Source organism: Buteo buteo, chromosome 6, assembly GCF_964188355.1.
Source record: "Buteo buteo chromosome 6, bButBut1.hap1.1, whole genome shotgun sequence".
Classification (NCBI taxonomy): Eukaryota; Metazoa; Chordata; class Aves; order Accipitriformes; family Accipitridae; genus Buteo; species Buteo buteo.
Window position 1 is genome coordinate 36,002,690 of NC_134176.1, and position 25,373 is coordinate 36,028,062.

At 34.2% G+C, this 25,373-nt stretch overlaps 1 protein-coding gene across 12 annotated transcripts in view; it reads left to right on the forward strand.

Annotated features, from left to right (window-relative positions):
- RYR3 (ryanodine receptor 3) overlaps nt 1–25,373 on the forward strand; it is a 245,176-nt gene that overhangs the window by 172,523 nt on the left and 47,280 nt on the right. For all 12 annotated transcript variants that reach the window (XM_075030407.1, XM_075030397.1, XM_075030399.1 and 9 more), the window contains 15 exons: nt 853–915; nt 1,360–1,435; nt 1,605–1,728; nt 4,971–5,086; nt 5,377–5,444; nt 6,245–6,366; nt 8,664–8,713; nt 9,413–9,473; nt 10,516–10,754; nt 11,691–11,772; nt 16,914–17,044; nt 18,413–18,733; nt 20,081–20,321; nt 20,932–21,019; nt 21,131–21,223. In XM_075030407.1, the coding sequence (XP_074886508.1) occupies nt 853–915; nt 1,360–1,435; nt 1,605–1,728; nt 4,971–5,086; nt 5,377–5,444; nt 6,245–6,366; nt 8,664–8,713; nt 9,413–9,473; nt 10,516–10,754; nt 11,691–11,772; nt 16,914–17,044; nt 18,413–18,733; nt 20,081–20,321; nt 20,932–21,019; nt 21,131–21,223 (1,875 nt within the window). The remainder of the gene's footprint in view (nt 1–852; nt 916–1,359; nt 1,436–1,604; nt 1,729–4,970; nt 5,087–5,376; nt 5,445–6,244; nt 6,367–8,663; nt 8,714–9,412; nt 9,474–10,515; nt 10,755–11,690; nt 11,773–16,913; nt 17,045–18,412; nt 18,734–20,080; nt 20,322–20,931; nt 21,020–21,130; nt 21,224–25,373) is intronic.

A 25,373-nucleotide genomic window follows, 5' to 3' on the forward strand; every position in this document is an offset into this window, starting at 1 on the left:
ACCAGCTCTGATCCTATGAGCATCAACATCAGACACCTTAGGCTTGTGTTGGGTTCATTCCCCCAGCACCAGTTTTGCTTACCAGAAGTGGCCCTTGAGCACTCTGTTACAAGCATTTCTTACCTCTTCAGCAAATGCCACTCCCACTCCCTTACAGGGAGTCCTTCTGTCTCTGGCATCTCTGCTTCTAGCCAGTTGAACCTGTTCTGCAGTTGGGCCTTTTTGCCCAAGAAGATGCATGATAAAGACATGATTGAGTAGAGGATTTCAGCACATGTTTAACTTCAGTACATGATTGAAATCACTAATTTATATGTGACCATTCACATTTAACATGTCCCTAATAGGTTTGTTACACTGGAGCTTTCACACTTTAAATATTTAAGGGCTGCATAAGTATATCGCACTCCTCCTTTTTCTTAGTCTGTAAATTCCATGAGATAATAACCTATTTTAACTTTTTGTTGTGATGTTTTGTCTTTAGTATATGGTTCATCCAGGCTGTTGCCACACTGATCTGTCATGTTTTGAAGGCACACCTTGTATGTCTCATGCTTGGTCTCCTCTCTTAGGCTGAAAAGCAGCGTTCTTAGTAGCTTGCCATCTGTTGCGAATAGAGAGATCTAAGTATCTGCAGCAACCTTCTTATTTCCAACAGATGTAGTCTGTTAATTATCCTGTGTATCTTCAGCACATTGCAAAACAAAAGGTGAACACAGTTTCTACAAGGAAGTTTGAAAATGTGAATGATGTTACTCTAATCAGAACAACAGAGATGTTGTAGTTGAATATTTGATTCTTTTATCTGAAATACTTTTAGCTGAAAAGAATTCTTTTTTTTTTTCCCTGCAGGGAAATGGGTATAGCCCAGCACCACTTGATCTCTCTAATGTAGTGCTCTCTAGGGAGCTTCAGGTTTGTATTTGTGTTTTGTTTATGTTAATTATGCAAATTAATATATTTGGATTTTTATTATTAATGAGTTGAATTTTGTCAGGTTTTATGAGTGTATTTGTGACTGTGGTTGTGATATGCTGTTGTAGAAAGGTGAATGCCGTGCTATTTACATATTTAAAGAAGAGATTTCTATGATTTAACCCATTGGTGCTTCCTGAGTTCCTAGAAAAAGTTAGCATGAAGCTAGGGAAGAGGCAGTAAACAGCATGTGATAGATGTGTATCCTGTGCCTGTGGTGACTTCAAAGAACAGCTGAATGTAGAAATGACACTTAACTGTGATGTTTCTTTACCACAAGAGTATAGACTTTACTCAAGACTGTAAAAAAATTAAGTAGAATTACAGAATTTTTAATTGTCACCTTCTTAATTTTGCATCTTGTTTTTTCTGATGGTAATATAGGGAATGGTTGAGGTAATGGCAGAAAACTACCATAATATATGGGCCAAAAAGAAGAAAATGGAGTTGGAAAGCAAAGGTAAGCCAGAATTCTGTGAACCACACAAAAAAGACAAAGAAAACGAGGGAGAAGAAACAGCCTGAAAGAAGGCAATGTAAGGCAATCAAAATCAAATAGTTCCTTTTTGTACTTGAAGCAAAATAAATCTTACAGTAGAAAAACTTACAGTTCTTTCAACTTACTAAAGGTGGAGGTAGTCATCCTTTATTGGTACCTTACGATACATTGACAGCCAAGGAGAAATCACGGGATCGTGAAAAGGCACAAGAGCTGTTTAAATTCCTTCAAGTCAATGGTATAATCATATCTCGGTAAGTTGCGCATTTTTTTGAAATACTTGCTTACATTCAGTCCACAGACCCTGATGATTTTCCTTTATCTCACTGCAGTCTCAGTTATTAACATAATTACCGTTTGGCATATCTTCTGTAAATCAGAGTCCTTGTTATTTTTATGTTCAGAAAGACCCTTCTGAAATAGTGCAGACAGGTAACAAGCTTGAAACCAAAATGTAGGTATGCCACCAAACGTTTTTATATTCTCCCTAATTGCTTTAGTCATTGAATAAGAAAAGCAGGTTTAGTTCCTGCAAATGAATGGTCCTTTGAAACACTAATGGAATTGCTCAAATATTAGTTTTAATATCTCTTTGCAGCTGCATCTGTTTGGGTTAGGAAGACAGTGTGTTCAGTGTTAACTAATGGGACAAGTCAACTTGAAAAACCCTGTTCAAACTCTTTATGGGGTATGGGCAAAGAGTTTGCAGTAATTGTCTATATCAGGGTGACTCAAGATTATCCTCTTCTCAGTGTTTTCTTCAGATGAATATGTGCATATTTTAAGTGTATATAAAATCTTTTGAAGTACTGATTGCAATTATCACATTTCCAGAATGTCATTCTGAAAAACATTGGACTAATCATTAAAACATGGAAATTCTTTATAATTGGAAACATATAGGCGGCACAGTGTGTGTACTTTACGTATACCATCTGCCTCTGTTTTGATTTTTGCTCCTCTTTCTTTGTTGAGAACACTTCTGAAGCACTTTTGGGTGTTTATGACATACAGATGAATCTCACAGGCCTTACTCAAATATATGCTAGAAACAACATGGTATTTTGTTAAGCATCTTTAAACCTCTACAACTTCTTTCAATGTCGCCTTTGTTATTTAACAGAGCTACCAATGTCTTTCAGTATTTAGGAAAGTACATGTAATCTTTTAGCAACCATGACTTACTATAAACACAAAAAGAGAATATTTACAGTGATCTCACTGAAAATACAGATAAATATTTAGTTGCATTATCCTCTGAGAGTGAGGCAGCAGGAGATGCCTGTCAACCATACATAGCTGTTAATACATACCAAATCATTTGATTACATATGTGATAAATCAATTAATAGGAGGTCACAGAAGTATATAAACTAGGACTCTTCAAGTAGAACTTTTATTTTCATTTTTTTCAAATGGAACTGTAAGATGGAAGGTTAGAGTCCTTTCATGGTTTTGTGTAAAATGGGATTGGAACGTATTCCTTGGTTCCCTTGTTCTGTTCCCCCAGACTATAATCATTCCTCTGCTCTTACCCATGTTCTGACATGGTCAAGAACATACACTTTAGATGTTTTCTGCTGCATCAGCCTTCTACAGAATTACCTTTTTCCTTGGATTCACCTCATAGCTGGTTTTCAACTGTTAGTCTAATCTTCCATTATTCTCCCTAATTTACTCCTACACCAGTGTTAAGGAATCTGTAGGACAAGTGATCATTTCCTCCATACCGCAACAGTGAGTCCAGCAATTTTCCTGCTTTCTTCTTCCTTTCTTGCTTTTGCCTCAGTGCCACAAACTACCAGTTCCTCACTTCTTCCCTACTTCTGACACACTGTTCAACCCCTCTGTAATCTCTGCATCTCCTTTAGCCAGGTCATTTTCTCTAACTGATAAAAGGAGAGTCTTCCTATCTACTACTATTTGAAGAGTCTGTGCAGAAGCAAATGAAGTAGCCATTGTGGGTAACCAGAGGTTTCCCTTAGTGTTACTCAGTTACGTCCTCACTTGGCAAGCCAGTTAGATGTCCTGGGTGTAGGCCACCATCTATCAACTGAAAATCTCAAGTAAGGTTTAGTCCTCTAAATGTTGGAATAAAGAGACTATAAAGAAGTTGCAAACTAAACAAATGTACAAGGAAACAAAGAAGAAAGAATTAATGACTTGTAAAAACAAGTATGTTTGAAAATAGAATACAATAAAAATCCGTAGAGTTATGTGACTTCAAAAAGAAAAAGAAAAAAATCCCTGTTCACGTCCTGGATGACGCGACAGAATGCATCCTTAGCAATTTTGTGGAATGAACCTTTAGCAATAAATTGAAGAGTTTGGCTGCCTTTCAGAGGAACTTTGATGGGCTGGAGAAATGGGCTGACAGAACTCGCGTGAGGTTGAAGAATAAATGTAAAGTCCTATACCTGGGATGGAATATACCCAGGAATAGGGAGATTGAGCCTGACAATGTCTATGCAGAAAACCACTTTGAACTCTGCAAGTTGAACGTGAATCAGGAGTGTGTTGTTGTGATGATGAAGGCTGACTGCATACTAGGCTGTATTAGTAACTGTGCTCTGCAAGTTGGAGGAGGTGATTTTATTTTATTTTTTTCCCCTTCCATTTTGTGATCATCAGATTGTATCAGAAGTATGTTGTCCAGTTTTTGGTTCACCAGTGCTAAGGAAGACATTGACAAAAGGAGTTAATCAAGTGGAGGGCCACCAAGATGCTTTGGGGATTGGCATGCATGCCAGGAGAGGCTCTGAGGAGAGGCTAGATTTTTTCAATATTAAAACAGAAGGTTACAATGGGATTTTACCACTGTCTTCAACTACTTAATGCAAGGTTATAGAGATGATGAGGGCAAATGCTGTCTCCTCTAAAGTAACAAGTTGTTACAAGGGAAATTCCAGTTAGATACATGAAAATATTTCACCGTTATTTTTTCAAATTTTTCAAATACTTTGAATAGTATAGTAATTTGTTACTTGCATTTAGGTTTTCATTTAGTAGCTTAAGTCATTTTGACTTCAGTCTTTCGTAAAATCCAAGGACAAAAATGAAGTTTAATAGTGAATAACTAAAGGAAATGTAGTACTTAGACTGATTTTGTAAAGCTGTAATTGCTGACTTCTGAAACATTTGGCACTTTAATCTGCCAGCAGAAGAAATTGAGTGGCTAACGCTTGGCTTTGTTAGATTCAAATGTACCATGGCTTCATTTATGCAATAAGAGAGCTCTCTGAAGTTCTTATCCTAAAATAAATGTATTTGGGATACTTTAATACAAAGCCATTATACCTCTAGAGAAACATGAACTGATTTTAACATTCTTGCGATGTAGTTGATAACTAAGAGTTGCTATGGAAGGTAGTTTTCTCCTTCTTATGAAAGTTTACCACAATTAAAAGATAATAAGGAATGGAATGCTTCATATTACTGTCATCATTTGTACTATTGTCATCATCAGTGCTATTTATCTTAATGCTTTCTGAAACAGGGGTCTGAATGACATGGACTTAGATGCTTCATCCATGGAAAAGAGGTTTGCCTTTAAGTTTCTGAAGAAAATTTTAAAATACGTTGATTCTGCTCAAGAGTTTATTGCACATTTGGGTAAGCTGCAGATTTTATTTTGAAAATAATTAAAATTGCTGATACTTAAATATTTGGATGGATATGTTTAAATTTGTAGCGACCGCTATTTTTATGACATTTAAGAAACTTAAATTCTGTCTTTTAATTTGCAGATTGATTTCTTGGACATCTGTAACTAGCTAAACTGTTTCTGCTGTATTATTTGTACTTCAGCAAAACTAAGTTTGCAAGGCTATATCAAAGAGCTATTGTGTTATTTATTATTAGACGCCTTCTTATTCATGTCTGCCTTGATTGTATCCTTGCAGAAGCCATTGTAACCAGTGGAAAAACTGAAAAATCGCCACATGACCAAGAAATAAAATTCTTTGCCAAAGTGAGTGATTTAGTATTTCAAGTAATGTATGTATACATTCCATTTTACAGAACATGGAAATTTATAATGTTAGACTGCTTTTCAGGTAATAGAAATATATCTTTCCCATTTTTTTCATGGTAAGTAATCAATTAAATGTTGTTAACAAGTATTTCAAAATATCTTCAAAAATATTTCACTATAATGGCTTCTACGTGAGAAGGAACATAGAAATTAAAAGGCAGCTTATTTATTACATGAAATTAAATACTCTCGCTGAACAGATAAATTATTTCTGAAAATTTTTGCCTAAGTATGTCACTGAAGTGCATAGTATCATTTAATTAACAGGAAGAAGGATTCCTATGCATAGTAATGTCATACACATTTGTGTACGTAATAAGAAAAATGTTGTCCATAATCAGATTTGAATTAAGGAACATTTAGGATTTAATTTAGGATATTAAAAAAAAAATGCCCTCTCCCTTTATATCTGTACTGGACAGTTATGTAAATAGTGGAGAGGAAGGGTCCTCTTAGTTCAGTGGTATTCATCACTGTTGAATGTGAGAAGAGTAAGCCTGCAATATTAGATCCAAAATAGATTGATCTGTGTAACTCTTGTTTATTATTTGCATAACTTTTAAGTAAAATTGTGAGACTTAAGCTTTTAATTTATATGACTTTGTGTCTGAAATGAGAAAATACAACTGTTACAGAACTTATAAAATTCTTTGAATGAACTTTGAGCAATCAGAGCATTGTTGCTACATTTGCCATTGTGCTCTGTGAAAAATACATTTTGTATCTGTATTTCTTAGGTTCTTTTACCATTAGTTGATCAGTACTTTACAAATCACTGCCTCTACTTCCTGTCTTCTCCAACAAAAACACTCAGTAGCAGTGGATATGCATCAAATAAGGAAAAGGAAATGGTAGCAAGGTAAGTAGAAAATTAAGACATACACAGGAGGGTTCTGTATAGATAATTAAAGGTCTCTTAGATTAAAGAGAAAGATAGTTCAAAAGCTGAGTTTCCTCATATAGAAAGTGAATAGTTTATTCTGTATCAGAATGGCAGTGAGTGAATAGAATTCCTCATTTTAGTATTCTTTAATATATAATTAAAGAATTAAGTATATATACTAATTATATGTATTACAATATATAATTATGGATGATAACATCAAAAACGTTAAATGATTCTACAAGCAGTGAAATTAATAAAACTTAGTTTCTGGTGGGTTTGTGTTTCATTGTTGATGGTAGTTTCTGGTTGAAGCTTATCCCACTGTTGGGTCATTTAAATGGTCTCACATTTAAATTTTCAGATATCAAAAAATGTGAAAATACCATGATGCAGCTTTTTAGGGGTAATTACGGATTCTCCCTTCTCTACAAAATTACTTCTGCCCCCGCACAAAAATTGCTGGAATTTAATAATTTTTAGACATCTGTACTGTTTCAGATTTGGTTGGAATCAGCCATTTGACTCAAAGTTATTCTAGAAAACTCAATTAAAAAGAAACAGTTGCCTTTTAATTTATAATGTGTTGCCTTTACAAAAATATGAATTTCATTTTTCTGCCATTAACATTTTAAAATTAATATTTAATTTGTTTTTAACTATGACTGTCATCTAATATTTTTGTTGCCAATTTTTTTCTCCCCCTTAAAGGTGTGCTGCAACTTATTTTCTTTGGGAAATTTTGTATCATAGTCTTTCAAACTGTGTTTTACTTTCATGCTTTCTTACTTAACTATCAGTTTCTCAAATTTCTTTTGCTTTCCTTCACTATGTTGACCAGTCAACTATTATTTCCAACAGAAGAGTAGATACAAAATTTGAAAGTAAAGTTACTTCCTCATTGTTACATAAGATCAGGCCTAGCACTGAACTTCCTAGATTCCATTCTTCAGCTTATCTTCCAACGCATTTTTGCATTTCTCTAAATTAGGATTACCCTTTTGTTTCCATCTTCCAGGTGGGTGGTAATCCTTACATAGCAGTTGCCCATAAGCGTGAATGTTAAATCCCTAAGATTCTGCTTTACTGAGGTTTATATGCTCAGATATATTATGATATATTATATAAAATATGTTTTTGTGTATATTAGAAAAATTCTAGATAAATGTGCAAAATAGTCCTCCAGTTGCTGGGAAATTGAGCTCAGGTTCAGGAGGATTGAAATTTCATTTCAATTTCATGCTGCTGCTTTGAATATTCTTATTACTTCCCTAAAATCAGTCAGGTCAGCTTAATAAAGCTAGAAAGATGCTTACTGGAGTTGTACAAAACGCCTTTACAAAGACATATGAAGGAAGTAGATGTCTAGCCTGCATATCTGCTATTATAAATTCAGAAATATCTTACAATTCTTTGTCCATTCTTCATTGAAAAAAGTGATGATCAGTTATTTTCATCTTATAGGAAGTATGGTATTTCCTTACTATTGTGAAGATAGCAATGACGATCTGTTGTTAGTAAGAGACCATACCAATTCCTAAGGTATATGTGCTTCATTTTGTTATGTCCTAACTCCATTTGTCCAGTATTCCACAGATTATAAACAAGTCTGCCTAGCTGTCTTTGTTTTTAAAAGTTAAAGGAGCCACTTTAATCTTTAGAGAGTTTGTGATTTTTCCTTTCTCTTAATTATGCTATTATTTTGACAGATATGTTAGATATGCAAGTTTCTGACATGCTTGCCAGAAGCAATTCTAGTCTGTATATATGTCAGGATTCATCTTATCATCAGCAGTGGCTAAATGCAGATTTATTTATTTATTTACAAGGGATATCTTCGCAAATTGTTTTAAATGGTATGAAGATTTGTAACATTTGTTTCCTGCAGAATGCCAAGTAAAACACTAAAATGTTACTCAGTTTTTCTTGTTCTTACCAAAAAAAATTTTTATTCAGAAATATAGCCATAAAGAATGACTCAACCATGTAATAAGCAATTGTTGGAAACCACTGTAATCAAAAGAAAGTTTCACATTTCAAGTCATCTCTGAAGTATTGGAGCTTAGAAAATGAGAGAATTCAGAAGCTTCAAAAAGTTATTCTGCTTAATGCAGTTATTTGCCTGACTGTTGTCATCCTGTATGATTCAAAATACACTTTCCAGGAACTGTGTTGTGTTTTCTCTTCCATATTCCCGCTATTCTTTACCTCGTATTCTAAATAAATCTTTAATCTTTGTCTTGTCTTGCTCTTTCTGTTCTTTTCTACTTTAGCCTGTTCTGCAAACTAGCTGCTCTTGTTAGACATAGGATCTCACTTTTTGGTAAGTTATTAAGGAAGATCTTGATAAAGTTAAAAATACAAAGAATGTATAACTATTGCTTCTGTCTTACCTGAAGCTTTTCAAAAGCTATAGGCAAATATCTATAAAATTATGCATAAACTTCCAGTATGACTAGTGAGTGCATTGAACACAGCTCTGAAGCTAACAGTTAATAGATTATGTAAAGTGTTGGAGCAGGAAGAAAAAGCAGCTTCTAGGATTTTCAGACTCCTTTAAAAAAATCTCATGTTTTTGCAGTTACTTTTAGCTTTTCAAAAGTCATCAGACACTAATTGTTTTGATTTCTGTCATCCAACTGTTGAATCCAATAGATTAATTTCTCAATACGCTAGGGGGATGTAAGGAGAAATAACATACCTTTTTCAAAGGTGTTGGTAAGAAAACTATAAAAGAAATGTAGGGTACTACAAGATGCAAAGTTCAGAATATTGCAGGGTCAATTGTTGAAAACGAACCATAAGTAAACGCTAGTTATTCTTTTTAGTTCTTGTATGGAAATAGATTTAAATTGAAAGTTAGTTCTAGAACCAGATGTAACCCTCCCTCAAGTGACCTAAGGTGGAAGACTTATGTCATGTCTTGTTTAACCTGTGCATCGCCAATAATTACATTTTGGATTATTAGATTATCCTACATTTTCTGTACTATTGTACTCTCATAGTATCTCTTTCTAACCAGGTAGCGATTCAGCTACAATGGTGAACTGCCTGCACATCTTAGCTCAGTCTCTTGACACACGGTAAGTTTGCAACATTTGTACCAACTACAAACTACATAGGTGTCTCAGAGCTTTTCAGGAGCAGTTGGATTGTTTCTGTATTTTTTTTTATTCCTTATTTGTAATTAATGATATTAGCAGTATCAGTAACTCAGGTATTGACTTCCATATTAGCAGATTTCATCTGAAGGGTTTAATCTACATTTTTCTGTTCAATGCCTGTCATTAAAACATTGAAAACTTTTGTCACCCTTTCCAAGGGTATTTGAAGACTTTATTGGGAGATATAAATGACACAAACTTTGGAACTGCAAGCATTGATACCTGTAGATATGGAGACAGTTCAGCGCATATTGGAAAATTTGGCATTAGAGGGATGCAGAATGTATTAACATATGGGCATAGTTACATTTGCTAACTTTCACTGTTTACAGTTGAAATGTTTATGTAGATTAAAACACAGACCAGGATAGTTTTCTAATTTGAGCTGTTTTCTGGGCTGGTTATGTTATACAGCAGCCTGACAATGAACTCATTGTGAATAACAACACTGGAAGGCTTCATTAAGGGATTGGAGAAGAATGCAAAAAAATTAAGGAATGGGACTGTGATGCTGGTATTGCAGTTGCATTTTCTAGATTTAGGGTGCTTTGAAGATAGGTAAGCATGTATCCTGACTTGCATACCTAGTTACTGTGGCTCCCATAAAAATGTAGGGATTAAGAGTTACTTTTCTTGAACATACTGTACAGAGGAGCTTGCTCACCACCTATGATGTTTGCTGAGAAGGCATTATCTTATTTGAAAGCAGATCACAAAAACTTGGAAAGACAAGACTGAGGAAGCAAGTTCTTTGTTGTTATTATTTTGTATTAAATACTCCAAGCTAGTTGTTGCTTATACTGCTATGTTGAGGTAACTGTCCTTTTCAGTTTATAATGTCAAGTTCACTGATACATGTGTGTATCTTCAAAGACTGGTAGAATGTAATTAATGTGTACATATATATCTATACAACTACTAAAGATCAATGCAAAGTTAATATTTTTCCCTTATTTTTCAGAACTGTTATGAAATCAGGATCTGAGCTTGTTAAAGCTGGATTGCGTGCCTTTTTTGAAAATGCAGCTGAAGACCTGGAAAAAACTTCAGAAAATCTTAAACTTGGAAAATTTACCCATTCACGAACACAAATCAAGGGTGTTTCACAGAATATCAATTATACTACAGTAGCATTGTTACCGATCTTGACATCAATTTTTGAACATATTTCACAACATCAGTTTGGAATTGATTTACTTTGTAAGTCTTCTATTTTTTAAGTTTATTGTGTTGTAATAATACAAACACTTTTTAGTAATGATTGCATGAATTCAAAGGATGAAATTCTGTTTTCAGTAACACAAAGATTTCCAGCATTAAATCTGAAATTAGCTGCATAGTACCTTATTTCTATTGTATGTTTGACAATAACACTCAGAAAGTTTCAAGTTAATCACGTACAGTATTTTTCCAAACATTGAGAGAGAAAAATTAAGATTTCCTCTTCAGTGTTCTCTTACCAACTGTGTGGATGAGACTAGTTTCCTATAGAAAATTAAATTATGCTTATTTTTGTTACATACTATTACTTCATTAGATTAAAGGAGACAACTCATTATTAATTCCATGTGGGGTTTTTCCTTACATTTGAAAGCCACTTTAGTTATTTTGATTAAGATTTTCCTTATTTTTGGCATCATCTGTTTTAAAATTACTGAAATGCCTCCTTGAGATTCAGCAATATGCCGTTCCAAAATTTTGTGTATATTTGGGTGATCACAGTTGCAAAGCAGAAGATAATTAAAAGATTGATAGCCATGAAAAGACTTTCTTTAAAAAGATGGGGAGTCTTTAGATCATGTTCCTAGAGGTTAGACACACAGACTGATGTGGTTTAGCTTAAAATTGTACTCTGCAAGTGTGATAATCTGCAGTATCTTATTAGCAAGTATCTGTGGCCTCTTGGAATGTCTGATGATCTTTTACGTTTTCGAATGAATGTAGGTGACAGACCAGGTATCAGAGAAATTGAAGATAAATAACTCGTGTGGAGTATTGACAGCCTAGAATGTTCAGTGATACATGTGCTAAAAGTTTTAGACACCGTTTATCAGATTGCATAAAACAGATGTTTATATTTGGAAAGTAGTCTTTAGTTGATTAAATACTGATAATCTACTTCTTATTTTCTTCTAGTGGGTGATGTACAAGTTTCATGTTACAGAATTCTTTGTAGCCTCTATTCCCTTGGGACTGGGAAGAACATCTATGTTGAAAGGTATTGAGTGAAAAACTCAGCGTGTAGAATTTTCTGTGCTTTAGGAGCGTGTTGTTTAGGTAATAAAGCAGTTTGAGAGGTGAATCTGAAACAATGTGAACATGTTTAAAATACACTTTAGCTGGCATGTGGTTTCCTATATCTTAAGAGTTCAATTCCACACCAAAAAAAAAAACCCAACCCAAAACTAAATAAAAACAAACAACTCATTCTGCATATGGCAGTATCTGCAGGGAGTTTATTTTTCCCATAGGGAAAGCTAAATTTTTCCACGGGTTGCCATTAAGGTTCCCAAAGTTTGGCTACTGCATGTTGCTGTGTTAAGTAGGCTGAGTACTCAAGTAGGCTGTGTCTGTCTTGCACCTAATTCTATACAGAGTTCTCAATATAGTTGTCCCGAGTATAAAATCCAGAGCATATGTAGAGGATTCTGAGAGACTTTAACTCTACAAAGGAAACCACTTTACCACTTGCATTTTAAAAAGAACAGGGTCTGCAATTCCTTTAAGCATCTAGTTGCTATGATCTATTCTAAGCCCTGGATTTTAGATCCTCTTCCATTAAAAAGGCTCAAATCCATATCTCCTACTTCAGAAAAGAGAACCCTAATTGTTGGTCTATCACAAGACAGGAACTGAGGTAATCATAACCCTTCCTTATGCTTCTGAAGGCTTTAGGTTAGGCACTTTTCATGATCTTTCTTATAATGAAAAGTTTAAGATTCAGAGGGCCTGAGAGAGACACTAACCTGGAGGAGATACAACTCTCTAGTCTGGTTAGTAGAGGCTTTGCCTAGTATGAGGAATACTGGTCTTCACTTCCTTCCTTCCAGAGTTTATTCAGTAATTCTTTAATGCAAAATGCAAGAGCAGTCTGGGGGACAAACTCTCTCTTTCCTCCCGCTTTGCATGCATGTACTTGTGTGCACAAGCTCATTCTTGTGTATGTCCACATTCAGTCGTTTATACGTCCATCACTAAATTACAAAGCTCTACTCTTTCTTCTCTTTCTGGGCTTGAAAATATTAAATACTTTTGACACAGATCTGACAGGCAAAATGGGAACTGCCTTACCCCTACACTAACTAGCAGTCAGGGTCTTCTGACAGGAAATAAAAGGTGATTGCATTTGAGTTGCCTTTCGATGAGAAGAGCTCACAGCAGAGGTCTCCACTTGATTGGCAAGAGGTATAAGCACTGGGCAGTTACATTAGGCGTTGATGTTAGCAACATCACCTTTTCCTACTGCAGTTGTCTTCTTGGAAGTGAAGAGTGATCAGATCAGATATATCTGAGGAAATTAATTACTCTCCTAAGGCTGTGTGAGAGGTTTCTAACTGTGGATTTAATTTAGTTTGGTTTTCACAAGACTCACTCAAGTTCTTAAATTAAGGCTGTAGGCAGAAACCAGTGTCTAGGTGGGAGGTAGGATTTCAAACATACTGATCAATGTTTCAGCAAAATGTAGAAGTGCATGATTGAGCTGACTTTAACAGTTATTCAAGTTAACAATGCTCACATTTAGGATCAAAGTGCAGTTTTTCTCCTAGTGAATTTTGGCAGGGACATTAAGAAGTTTTGCCTTCCATTGCAGGATGAGTCATAGTTTCTTTTTCGTAGGTGAATATCACTTTTCATTGCTGATTCTACAAGACTCCTGGCTGCTGGGGTCAGGACTAATTTGGATTGCTGCTGCTGCCTTCTTGTGACAAACTTCCATTGTCAAGGCTTTTATCCTTTGTATAAAGAGCATTTAGCTTGTTTAGATGCTGGAGATGTATCTGATTTGTCTGTGGACCTTTCTTCTCTAAATGTCTCCGTGGTTCATAAATGTTGAGGACTGGATGCAAAATGCAGTAGTCCTTGACTACTTTAAGCCCTAGTGCTCTACTGGCAAGTATAGTATTATTGCTATAGGCATTCTATGAATGCTGTACCCAAGTACCGATTTCTTTTCATTCACTGCATCAGAAATTTAGGTCTTGAAACTGGGGTTGAAAACTCCCTTTTCATACCCAGTACCCAAAATTTGTATGTCCCTTTATGGTGTCTTGGTCTTTTCCTGGTTAGCTTATAGAAACACATTTCCAAAGGATTTTTAGCACAAATTATGAAATATCTGTATTAATAATAAGAAGTAAAAACTTTGCATAAGTTAAGAAAGCATAGCACTTTTTTAATGTACGTAGTTAAATATGACAAAATTAACTGCTCTATTTAGTCACATATACATATCCAGACTGTTCAGTTTAAGGCTTCAACTTGACCTATTTGAGGCTTCTCAAAATGAAGGGTGCCAAAGATGCGAGAAAGTCTATTATGACTGGTATAATAGGAAATGTTTCTTCATTACTATCATCAGTTGGTGGTCTTTTATCTTTCTTTGGTTTTTCAAAGTCTAGTTTGATTTGATTACATTTCAAGTATTTTCCACTTCCTCCAAGATTTGTACATCAGCCTCTGACAGTTCTTCCTCATTCTTTGGAGTGAATGTTTCTAGTTAGTGGTCTTTCTAGCGTATTTTGTCTAAAGGGTTAATTTGGCTTTTCTTTAAGTACCTTTACTCCGTTAATTCTATTGAACCACTCAGTTCCCCGAGTGATTTGTTTTACTTTATTTGCTTTTTATGTCAGCGACTATCTGCTCTGAAATTTTTTATCTTTTTAATTTCTTTATTAAAAATTTCTTTATTAAATTTTTAATTTCTGTCCTGCAAAATTACAGGCTTTCCCTTGGTTTCTCATATTTAGGACTTCCATATGACAGAAAATATCTGTGCATTTTGAGTAATTTCTTAGCCTTGTATAATTGTTCACTTTTTCTTCTTTTGGCTTCTTGGTATCCTCCTTTCATATGGGAAGATGGGTATGCATTATGACATTGTCACGCATGTGATTAGATAGCCTCAGTGCATTTGAGGTTAGTCTTTTCAAATTACTTTTTAATATGTGTTTGTGTACATATATATATACACACACACCAAGTTTTTCCTTCTTGATCCAGCAGAAGGCAAAGAAGTAATGAAGTTTTCCTTTTTAGGAAAATTTAATAAATCTCCGATATGTATAATATTGCATCTTTCATTACAATTTAAATGGGAAGAGAACATGCTGTGCTATAAATAAAGTAGGAATTCTAACATTATCAAAAATTTGCTTTTTAATGAAATGTTCTGTGGTTGCTATCTGTGATACTAATGCATCATGTATTTTGTTGCAAAATGTACACTATATGGATGGTCAGAAGGTAAGGGAAATTACATAGATCTATAGGTGGAGCAGAGAATGAATGAGCATTCAGCCTTGAAATAGACTAATATTATGTGAATCATGTTACATGAAATACCTAAGAGAATAAAAATCCTTTTTTGTAGTGTTTTTCAATTCTGTAAGGCCATTGCTTTTGCCAGTTTCTTTTACTTCTCCTGCAACAAAACAAGTTGGGGGGCGTATAGTTGCATATCTCTTTACCTTCCAGCATGGTTGTGAAATAAAAATTGACATAGGCAGTTGAAGATGAAGTAGTAGATGGGTCATGATCTTTGACTTCAGGTCATACAATTAGGAAGGCTTTGTTGACACAAAGGAGTCTTTTTAGGATTGTTGTTATTCCTGGAAGTTGAACAATCGTAGCATCATAGAATAGTTTGGGTTGGAAGGCACCTTTAAAGGTCGTCTAGTCCAACCCCCCTGCAATGAGCCAGGACATCTTCAACTAAATCAGGTTGCTCAGAGCCCCGTCCAACCTGACCTTGAATGTTTCCAGGGATGGGGCATCTACCACCTCTCTGGGCAACCTGTTCCAGTGTTTCACCACCCTCATCATAAAAAAATTTTTCCTTATATCTAGTCTAAATCTACCCTCTTTTAGTTTAAAACCATTACCCCTTGTCCTATTGCAACAGGCCCTGGGATGTTTGTCACCATCTTTCGTATAAGCCCCCATGTTTCTTATAAGCCCCCTTTACTTACTGAAAGGCTGCAGGAAGGTCTTCCTGGAGCTTCTCTTCTCCAGGCTGAACAACACCCAACTGTCTCAGCCTGTCTTCATAGGAGGGGTGTTCCAGCCCTCTGATCATTTTTGTGGCCTTCTCTGGACCCGCTCCAAACAGGTCCATGTCTATTCCAAAAAAACCATGGAGCTTCAAAAGATTAAAGGTGTGTGCTATCTTTATCCAATCTGTATGTCAAGCATAACAAAATCTGTAAGGCATCTGGTACAAATAGTGCTTCAGAACTTCAAAAGATTACCTTAGCTTTAGTATTAAGCCAATGTGAGTCTGGTCTTATGCTGAAAAGGACTGTCTCAGCATCTCTTGCACATTTGTCTGTACATTTCCACCCCTTTCTTTTTTTCTGGTAAATAGTGTTTATGCAGCCAGTTGATGAGTGTGTTCTGTTGCTGTTGGTTTGGCTTGGTTAGTTTTGGTTTTATGGTGAGGTTTATTTTTAGCTGGACCAGTTCCTTCATAGAGCTTACCAAGATACTGTTTGAGTGTTAGTGCTAGCACAGAACAGACAAATAGTAGGAACATAGGAAGGTTGTGTGTGAGAATGCAGAATTGCCCCTTTAAGAACACGCCACACAGAATGCCATAAAGTCATGAAATCAGTCTTCGATAAGTAGCAGTAGTGTTTCTCATCATTTGACTATGTAAATGGTGTAATGTGTGAAGCAAAAGAAAAAAAAGTATATATCTATAGAAAAGAAGTGAAATCTTGAAAAAGGGTATGACTGCCAAAACAAATTCCTATTGAATATATGCATTTGCTCCTTGTTTAAGCAAACCGAAGGTACGGTAAGAATATGCAATTACTAATCTATTCTTTATGTATATTATAGACATGTTTTCTATAGTTTGTAGTTGCACTGTGGAGCAGTATACCTTTAATATACAATACTTGGTGGAGGTTGGTTTTTTTTTTTTTAAAAAAGATGTGTTTCTTATACCACTGTAATTTCTAGTAATTTTGTTCATGTGAGAAATACAATTTTTCAAAATTGTACATAGTTCCTAATGTATTAAAAAGATCAACTAAATCAGCAATAAATGTTAATGCTGCTTTATAGCACATGTTAGACATTGAAAGCCTAGTGAAAGACTTTTCCTCCCAGGTAACTTTTAGTGTGTCTCATATACAGGCAGCGTCCCGCACTTGGTGAGTGCTTAGCATCTCTTGCAGCAGCCATTCCAGTAGCATTCCTTGAACCTTCTCTCAACCATTACAACCCATTGTCTGTCTTCAACACAAAAAGTGCAAGAGAAAGAGCAAGTAAGTACTGTTCCTCTGGGGAAAAAAAAAAAAAAAAAAAAGGTGTTTGCTGTGCTCCAACTAATAGTAATAGAAAGAAATCGTAATCATGAAAAAACCCAAGTATATACCTCAGTAGAGAACTTCTACTATTGCTTTTTCATTACTGGTCATTGTAGCCTTGCTCTGCTTTGTTGAGACTGTATTAACATTGTTCCCTTTCTCCTAGCATATTTGGATATTTTTCTGAACATGATGTTAGAGTTCTTTTCTGAAGCTGCATGCTGTAATACTTGAAGCTTAGTAGAAGATGGTATCTACGTTACAAAAATTTTTAGCAAATTGTACAGTTGTGTTCTTACTAGCAACATACAAGAGGTGTAATATCTTATTTATGTGAACAGGAATATTATCTATATTTTTTGTTGTCTTACCAGTACTCCAATGCAGTTTGGTATAGGGAACTCCTGACAAAAACCAACTTTGATTCCATGAAACCTTAATCAAAGGAGCATGAGTCCTTCTACATAGATTTTCTTTGCTTGCTTCTCTCCTGACTTACTCATGATGGACTCTTATATCTTAAAGTATTTCAGTATTTTCCTCATTGATCCATGTAAGAGTCATTACCTACCAAAATCATTGTTGTTTTAAACAAAACAAAAAAGTAGGCAGATTGATTCATATGCTTCCTAAGTTTTTCAATATAAAAGAAGTTATGGAAAAGCTCATGCTAGACCTTCCTTTGTCAGCTCTACTTTACAGAGGCAGCACTGGTGGAAGAAGAATTTTGCTAGAGTGACTGGCATTAGATTATGATAGGTTGTTAATTGCTGAATAAGCACCCTTCAGTTTCTAATACAAGTATCTGACAACTGGATTTCTTTCTTGGCATTTTTGTTGGGAGATAGATGTGCAGAGTTGTGAACTAGATACAATTTAATTTTAATCTTACCCATAATTTTGAGCTGTTTGTTTCCTTTTCCCTGAGGTGGATTTGATCTTTTGCAAATTGATGTGAAAGTTGTGAATGATTATGGAAACAGTGGCCAGAGTTTATCCGGTGTTGACATAAGCTCTCGTTTCTGCACTTCTACATAGCTGGTCTGCTCAGCAGATAATGGCAGGACACCTTATGGTAAAGCCATAGCTTTATGGCAGCTATTGTCTACATCAGTGCTATATGCACATCATCAGAAAGACATAATTTATGAGATGAGAGACCCATGTATACCCCAAATTCTTACTATAGTTATGTATGCCCAAGATGGTGACAGAAAAAAACCTGAGTGACAATGTTATTTGTATTTAGAGTTTAAACATAAATGAACGCAGATGTTCTCTTTTATTTTGTTAATTAATCTTTTGCTTTTCTACCCTTGCTTGCAGTTTTAGGTATGCCTGATACAGTAGAAGAGATGTGTCCAGAGATCCCTCAGTTGGATGGACTAATAAAGGAAATTAATGATTTAGCAGAGTCTGGAGCAAGGTATACCGAAATGCCTCATGTGATTGAGGTTATCTTACCCATGCTGTGCAACTATTTGTCCTACTGGTGGGAAAGAGGGTCTGAGAGTCTTCCTCAAAGTGCTGGGCCTTGCTGTACAATGATAACATCTGAGCATCTGAGCATCATTCTTGGAAACATTCTGAAAATCATTAACAACAATCTGGGAATAGATGAAGCATCTTGGATGAAAAGAATTGCAGGTAAATATTTTTAAAGGGTAATTGTACCTAATAATATTTAATTACTTTGCTATGCTCTACCACATTACCCAGTGATATAATAACAATAATAATAATTTGTAATTAAAAACAGTAGGAAAGAAAGATAAAGAGTAGATAAATAACAATAAGAGAAAGCTTTTTTTATTATTTTTATGCATGCATTGTAGCATGACTATAAGCAGAGAGCTTTCTATACAACATAATGGATTGTGAAAAATCTTACCTTTATGCACTGTAATGCATAAATGCCTTAGCATTTAATTTGGAGTTGTGAGTTCCATTGAGTTTTCAAGACACCTAAGAACTGAATATTAGAGTAGAGGGTGCAAGTCCTGTGAATACTGTTCATGAAATATCAGGACAAAAGGGAAAGAAAGTGTATATGATGAAATAATCCCAGGAATAACCAAGTTCAGAATTAGTTGCTTTGCCTGAGTAACTGTGCCAGCTATTAAATGAGCAGAATGATTTCTCAAAATGTCCTGTAACATTTAGTAGCTAGCTACCTGAAGAAATTTACTATATCCAAATTTTATAATTAATCTTAAACAGTGTAAGAGTATAATATGCAATAAGATGGTTCAAGAAAACCCATGTAAAGGTAATAATTTCCTGCTAAATTTTAATGCCCCATTGGTACTGAGTTTTCAGTATTATTTTAAATACTGGAAGGTCTTTAATAATAATAAAGATTCCATTAGAATTTAGTAAGAAGTTTGCTGCTTAATTGTAGAGAACGCTGCTTGCAATTTTGTAGTGGCTGCTTATCTACGTAAGGAGATAATGTACTAGTGTGGTTCTTGCAAGGATTTTTGACTCGTGGTCTACATTTTATTACTAATGCTTGTACAAAATAGTTCTATGGTCTTAGTCATGCATTCTCTGCCTTTTAGCTTGCCCGAGGCAAAAGAGGTGAAGGAATTCTTCCAGAATATTGTCTTCTGACTATGTGCTGACATTGTATACAGAAAAAACATACACAAAAAAAAAAAACCCAACAGTACTTTTGTTAGGACTTTGTCTCTCAATCTCTACTTTGTTTAGGTTCTAAGTTAGAGACATGTGACTTGCCAAAACCATGTCAGTTTAATTGACGTAAGACTGAAATACTTATAATCTGGATTCCCAGTAACTAGCTTTTAATCTCTCGATGCACACAGTTGTTACAAATCTATATTCATAGTTTTATTAATAATTTTATAATACTTCAGAAATATGTGAAGTACTATGACCTTCATGTTTTCTAGAACTGCAGAGTTCATATTAATATGATGAAAAACATCAATTGTGCATTAATCATAGCATTATCTATATTTTCATGTATAGTTTATGCTCAACCCATCATCAGCAAAGCCAGGCCTGATCTGCTCAAAACTCACTTTATTCCAACACTGGAGAAATTGAAGAAGAAAGCTATAAAGATTGTGATGGAAGAGGAGCAACTGAGAGCAGATAGTAAAACTGACACCCAGGAAGCTGAGCTACTCATTCTCGATGAGTTTGCTGTTCTTTGTAGAGACCTTTATGCCTTCTATCCAATGTTGATACGTTATGTAGACAACAACAGGTAAAAAAACCCTACTAATTTAAACTTGTATTTATTAGGTAACATACTGGAGTCCGTGATCAGATAATTGGAAAGAACACAATGCATTTAATGTTATGCTGATAATCAGATCCTGAGTATTTTAAGATTCTTAACTTACAGAATGATGTTCCTTGAATTCACACCTTTTTCTCACACGCATTTGGCTTATTTGGTTGTATTGTAACTGCACTGTTATCATTGAGAACACATATCCTAACCAGACTTGTTATATATGCTACGACAGCCCAATGACATTACAAATTAATATGCCTTTCAAAAACTAAAAAATGGCTAAAAACCTTAACTATTAATGAAGGAGTGAAAAACTATTTTGCTTTAATTGAATCATTCTATTTGTAGATAATATCACAAAGATGTTGACCTTTTGTGTTGTTTTTTTAAGACGGAAATAAAAAGTCTTTGGACAACTTTGTTTTGCTTTTGGAATTACCAGAAGTTTTTCTCCTCAACTATTTACTGAAGGATTATTCTGTGCCTACACTTTGATGATCTATTAAAAAGAGATTGTTATATTCAGTTGTCATATTTTAAATGTCTTATTTCAAATTTCTCTTGTTTTTGTAATTAGAGCCAACTGGCTAAAGAAACCAGATGCAGATTCTGATGAACTATTTCGAATGGTAGCTGAAGTTTTTATCCTGTGGTGTAAATCACATGTAAGATAAGATGTATACTTTTTCTTCCATTTCATACTATCTTTAAATATAAACATGGTACATGCAAATGAATTAAACTTCTGGTGATTTTTATTTTTTTTTCATCTTTAGAATTTCAAAAGAGAAGAACAAAATTTTGTGATTCAGAATGAAATCAACAATTTGGCATTTTTAACAGGAGACACCAAAAGCAAGATGTCTAAAGTAAGTAATAAAAATAAAAATCGGTTAAATTTTCAGCATGTGTTTAGCACGTAAGAAGGCTCTGAAAATCTACTCAGACTGCAGCTGCTGTGCTGGTAGAAGAAACAAAAAAAGGATTTTGCTTCTTGATGATAGACATGACAACTACTATGCAAAATATAGGCTATGTACCTTAGAGTTATTAAATGTCTGCTAAGTAGTCAAAGACACAAGATTAAAATAAAGGTCTTGATTTGAAAAAGTTAGACATATAGGAGAATATGGGCTGTAATATAGGTTATTGACCTTTCAGAAAAAAAAAAACAGGTAGAGTGTTTTATAAAAGCAAGTGAAGAAACATTGGTGGCCGTATCTTTTTCTTGTGAACGTCAATCAGTATTGTTCTGTCAACTTTGGTGGAGGAATGCTGTCTTTGCATATACCTCTTTATTCACACATATAGTGTGCCATATGTGCACAGTTTTTCTCATTTCTTATTAATGACCACACTCTTTCTTTTTTTGCTCATTTTCAATATGACAAGATGCCGACATGATGGCTGTAAAGTACATTTGTTACCTGTGTAATAGAGAAAATGCGTGTTGTCAAGGTAAAAAATGCTGCTTTGACATTAGCTGAGGAAGATTGCCTTACTCAGCTAAAACCAGTTGAAGTCTAATTCCAAATTAGTGTTGGTAAATGTAACAAAGAACCCTTTGTTTTATTCATATTTGTAATGTGTTTGGAGTAATCTTGTTTCGAAAGCGTTCCAGAGAAGTGGTGGGGTTTATTGTTTTGTATTTCACTATATTTTGATTGCCTGTAACCTAGCTACTGTAACTCCAACTTTAGACAATAGAGAGTCAGATAAAATGTGCCATTACATTTCTTAATTCTCTTAAAAAACATTTGCTTCTTTTCTATTATATTTTTTTTAAGTTCTGAAACTTGGTTAAGCCAAACCCTGATACTGGAAAGTTTACAAGCAAAAATCACAGATTTTCTGCTTGTCATTAGTTCATGACTGGTACTGAACAGCAATTCAAACTATATTGAGAATTCAATATTTGGAGAAAAATAAATTTTTAATGTGTTTCATTGTTTTCAAGATGCAGCTCCTTGAAATTGTGTGATAGAATTGAAATGTTTGTATTATCCTCATTAGCAAAATGAGTAGTGGGCACAGTCGAGGCTACTTAACGATCAATTGAAATAATGGTCTAACACGTAGCTCTGTACTTTTATCATATGGCAATCACTACACATACATTTAATATGTATACTTCAACATTTATATGTTAGAATTGGCCTGAGGAGCCAAGAGTTAGGTGTACTTTTTTTTAAACCATGATAGATTAGAATCAGGCGATTCACATTTAATCTGAATTGTGTCTGCAGTATTGGTAATAGGATAATATGATGTAAACTCCTAGTGTCATATTTTAGTCAATCTTGCATAGCAGGAATGACAAAACAAATCTTTACAAAATAAAGAAAAGGTATCCATCATACTGGTCCCATTTGGATAAAATCACAGGAATTTAACATCAAGAATCTATATGACCCAAATTTAAGAGAGTTTGGTTTTAGGATTACGTTTTCAAATGCCTGTTATTTAAACATACAGATATATTACTATAAATACTTGTATAAATATATTAATACATAACAGAGATGTAGATGCATATGTAAATGCACTTTTCTTCATGTGGGTGTACAGTACAGGGAGATTATAAAATTTTATATGCATATAATTTTTTGTAAGCATATTAATATCAAATCATAGCATTCAAGGACACTGCACATTGGTATTGTTAATATAGGAAGAAGTAAAAGATTGTATTGTTCATGACTGAATTTTTTATTAATATGATACTGTAACTGCAGGAGTGATTGCAGAACAGCTGATCATTTACATAGGCATTTGTTTCATGATGACTTAAATACCATGATACAATACATGAGGCATCTTTTAGAAGTGTTGTATTGTTTCTCTATAAATGGTTTCTAAGCAGGAAATTGATAACATTTCATAATACCTAATATATAATGTAAGTGCTCTAAAACCAATGCATTCATTAAAGCATACATTTAGATCTGAATAATTTTTTTTTAAGATTGCATAGTTTTAGAATAAACAAGAAATTCTCTAAGTAACTGAATTTCAGGGTTTCTTACAAGGTTTGATACTTATTTATATCCTCAGAGAATAATCAGTAGTGGACATTACATTAGGGAACATCATTTTTATAATTTCTTGCTTTAATATTAACATTCAGCTCAGGAAGTAGTATGCTAACAGAATAATTAGCACTTTCCTCTTTATCACCAATTCCTCTTTATTCACATATTTTTAGTGGAAGCAATCACATCCAGTATTTATCAAGCATGAGAATGTATAGGTAACTGTGAGTATGAACATTGCCTTTTAACAGTTGGCCCAAGACAGAACAGTTTGGGGTCTCTTAAAGGAGTAAGGCCCTATGCTGATCTCAGACTGCTTTAGACAACTGCCTGTCTTACAACAGAGACTTAGTAATTTTCCTAATATACAAGCTACTGTGATAGTACTAGTGTGTAAGGTGCGATATATCATGTATGGAAGGTTCTATATCTTTACATGCCATATGCAGAAAAAAAATATGCAGAGGATGAAGGATTAGGATTACATTATTTATCGGTAGCTAATAGCAGTGGTAACAAATGATTCATCATAACAATCAATAAATTGATTAAGTACCCATTGTATTTTGGTTATATAATATTAACTTTGTTAATATTTTCTCAAATAAATGTTGTAACAGCTGAGCAAGTTTTTTAATTTTTCTTTTCTAAAAAAATGGCAGCAGATTGCTCGGAGGGGAATGGTAAGTTAGAGAACTTTCAGTCTGAGAGAGACTGGTAACTTAGATTGCATTGAAATAACAGATTTGTGATAGCAGTGTTGAAATGGAGAATTTAAACACATTCAACTCCACTAATCTGTTATTTTTGAACCCTTCATAGGTTTGTTGATAAAATGGCATTGATTAAGATGCAATGATGTCCTATTGTGTTTTACGGTTAATTGTTGTAAAAGATTAAACGTATATATTCACGTGTACCTAACAAATGTGTAATACATATGTGGGCAATTTTTCTGCGTAAGTTTTAGAATCTAAATAAATGTTTGGCTAGATATATAAACTCAGTTGCTAAACACTTGCATATCCTACTGAACTGATATTTGACTGGCCCTCATAATTAATTTTTTTTTGTATCTATTTTTCAAAAGCATTTGGATAGACCTGTTATAGAAGTTTGAGGCAGTCATAAAATCCAAGTTTGTATTACAAAACAACTTTGTGGTTTGTGCCCATTTGTAATTTGTAATACATATTATTTGCAAATTTACAATAACTAGAGGATTTCATGTTAGTATTTTCTGCAAGAATTTTAGATCTCTTCTATGAGACTATTTCAATTGCACAGAATACATTTCCTTTAGATATATTATGGTAAATCATGAGTGGATTACTTTTGAGGTGATCTCTAATGAATGAAATATAATTAACATCTTGTCTTTACTTACCTTCAGTGTATATCTGCTGAGCCATGATTGCATAGCATCTACGTATTTCACGCAATTGAAATTTTCAATTAAAATTTGCTATTTGTATGAATAAGGTATTGAAGATTCTAAGATGCCTAACATTTAATTTGATGATTAGTCTTTCAGTCTTTCTTGGCTTGTAGCTGGTTTTCTTCACTGTGTGATATCAATATAGTAGGATATAAAAAGAGATTTCAATAATAGCTTGGCTTCAACATTTGGAAGCTAATTCAAGTATCATAAGAAAACAAAGTTACTGTTAGAGCTATCACAGAAGGGAGTGCTTGTTTGTATTTATGGTTTTTTCTGTTTGTTTTTAACCAACAGTTTTCTATAGTATTTTCCCATGCCTGGTCAAGGATTCTTTTAAGTAACAGTTGAATTTTTTTGCCATTTTCTAGAACTACATGGTTTTGTTGTTATCTTCTTAAGATTGCCTCACACAATGAGAATATAGTGTTGACTATGGAATACACTTTTATTTAAGTGTATTTATGGTACTAACATAATAAACAGGAAAAAAACCTGTGTATGTACGAGAGTTACAGTTGAGTTTATAATAGTGTTCTCTATTCTCTG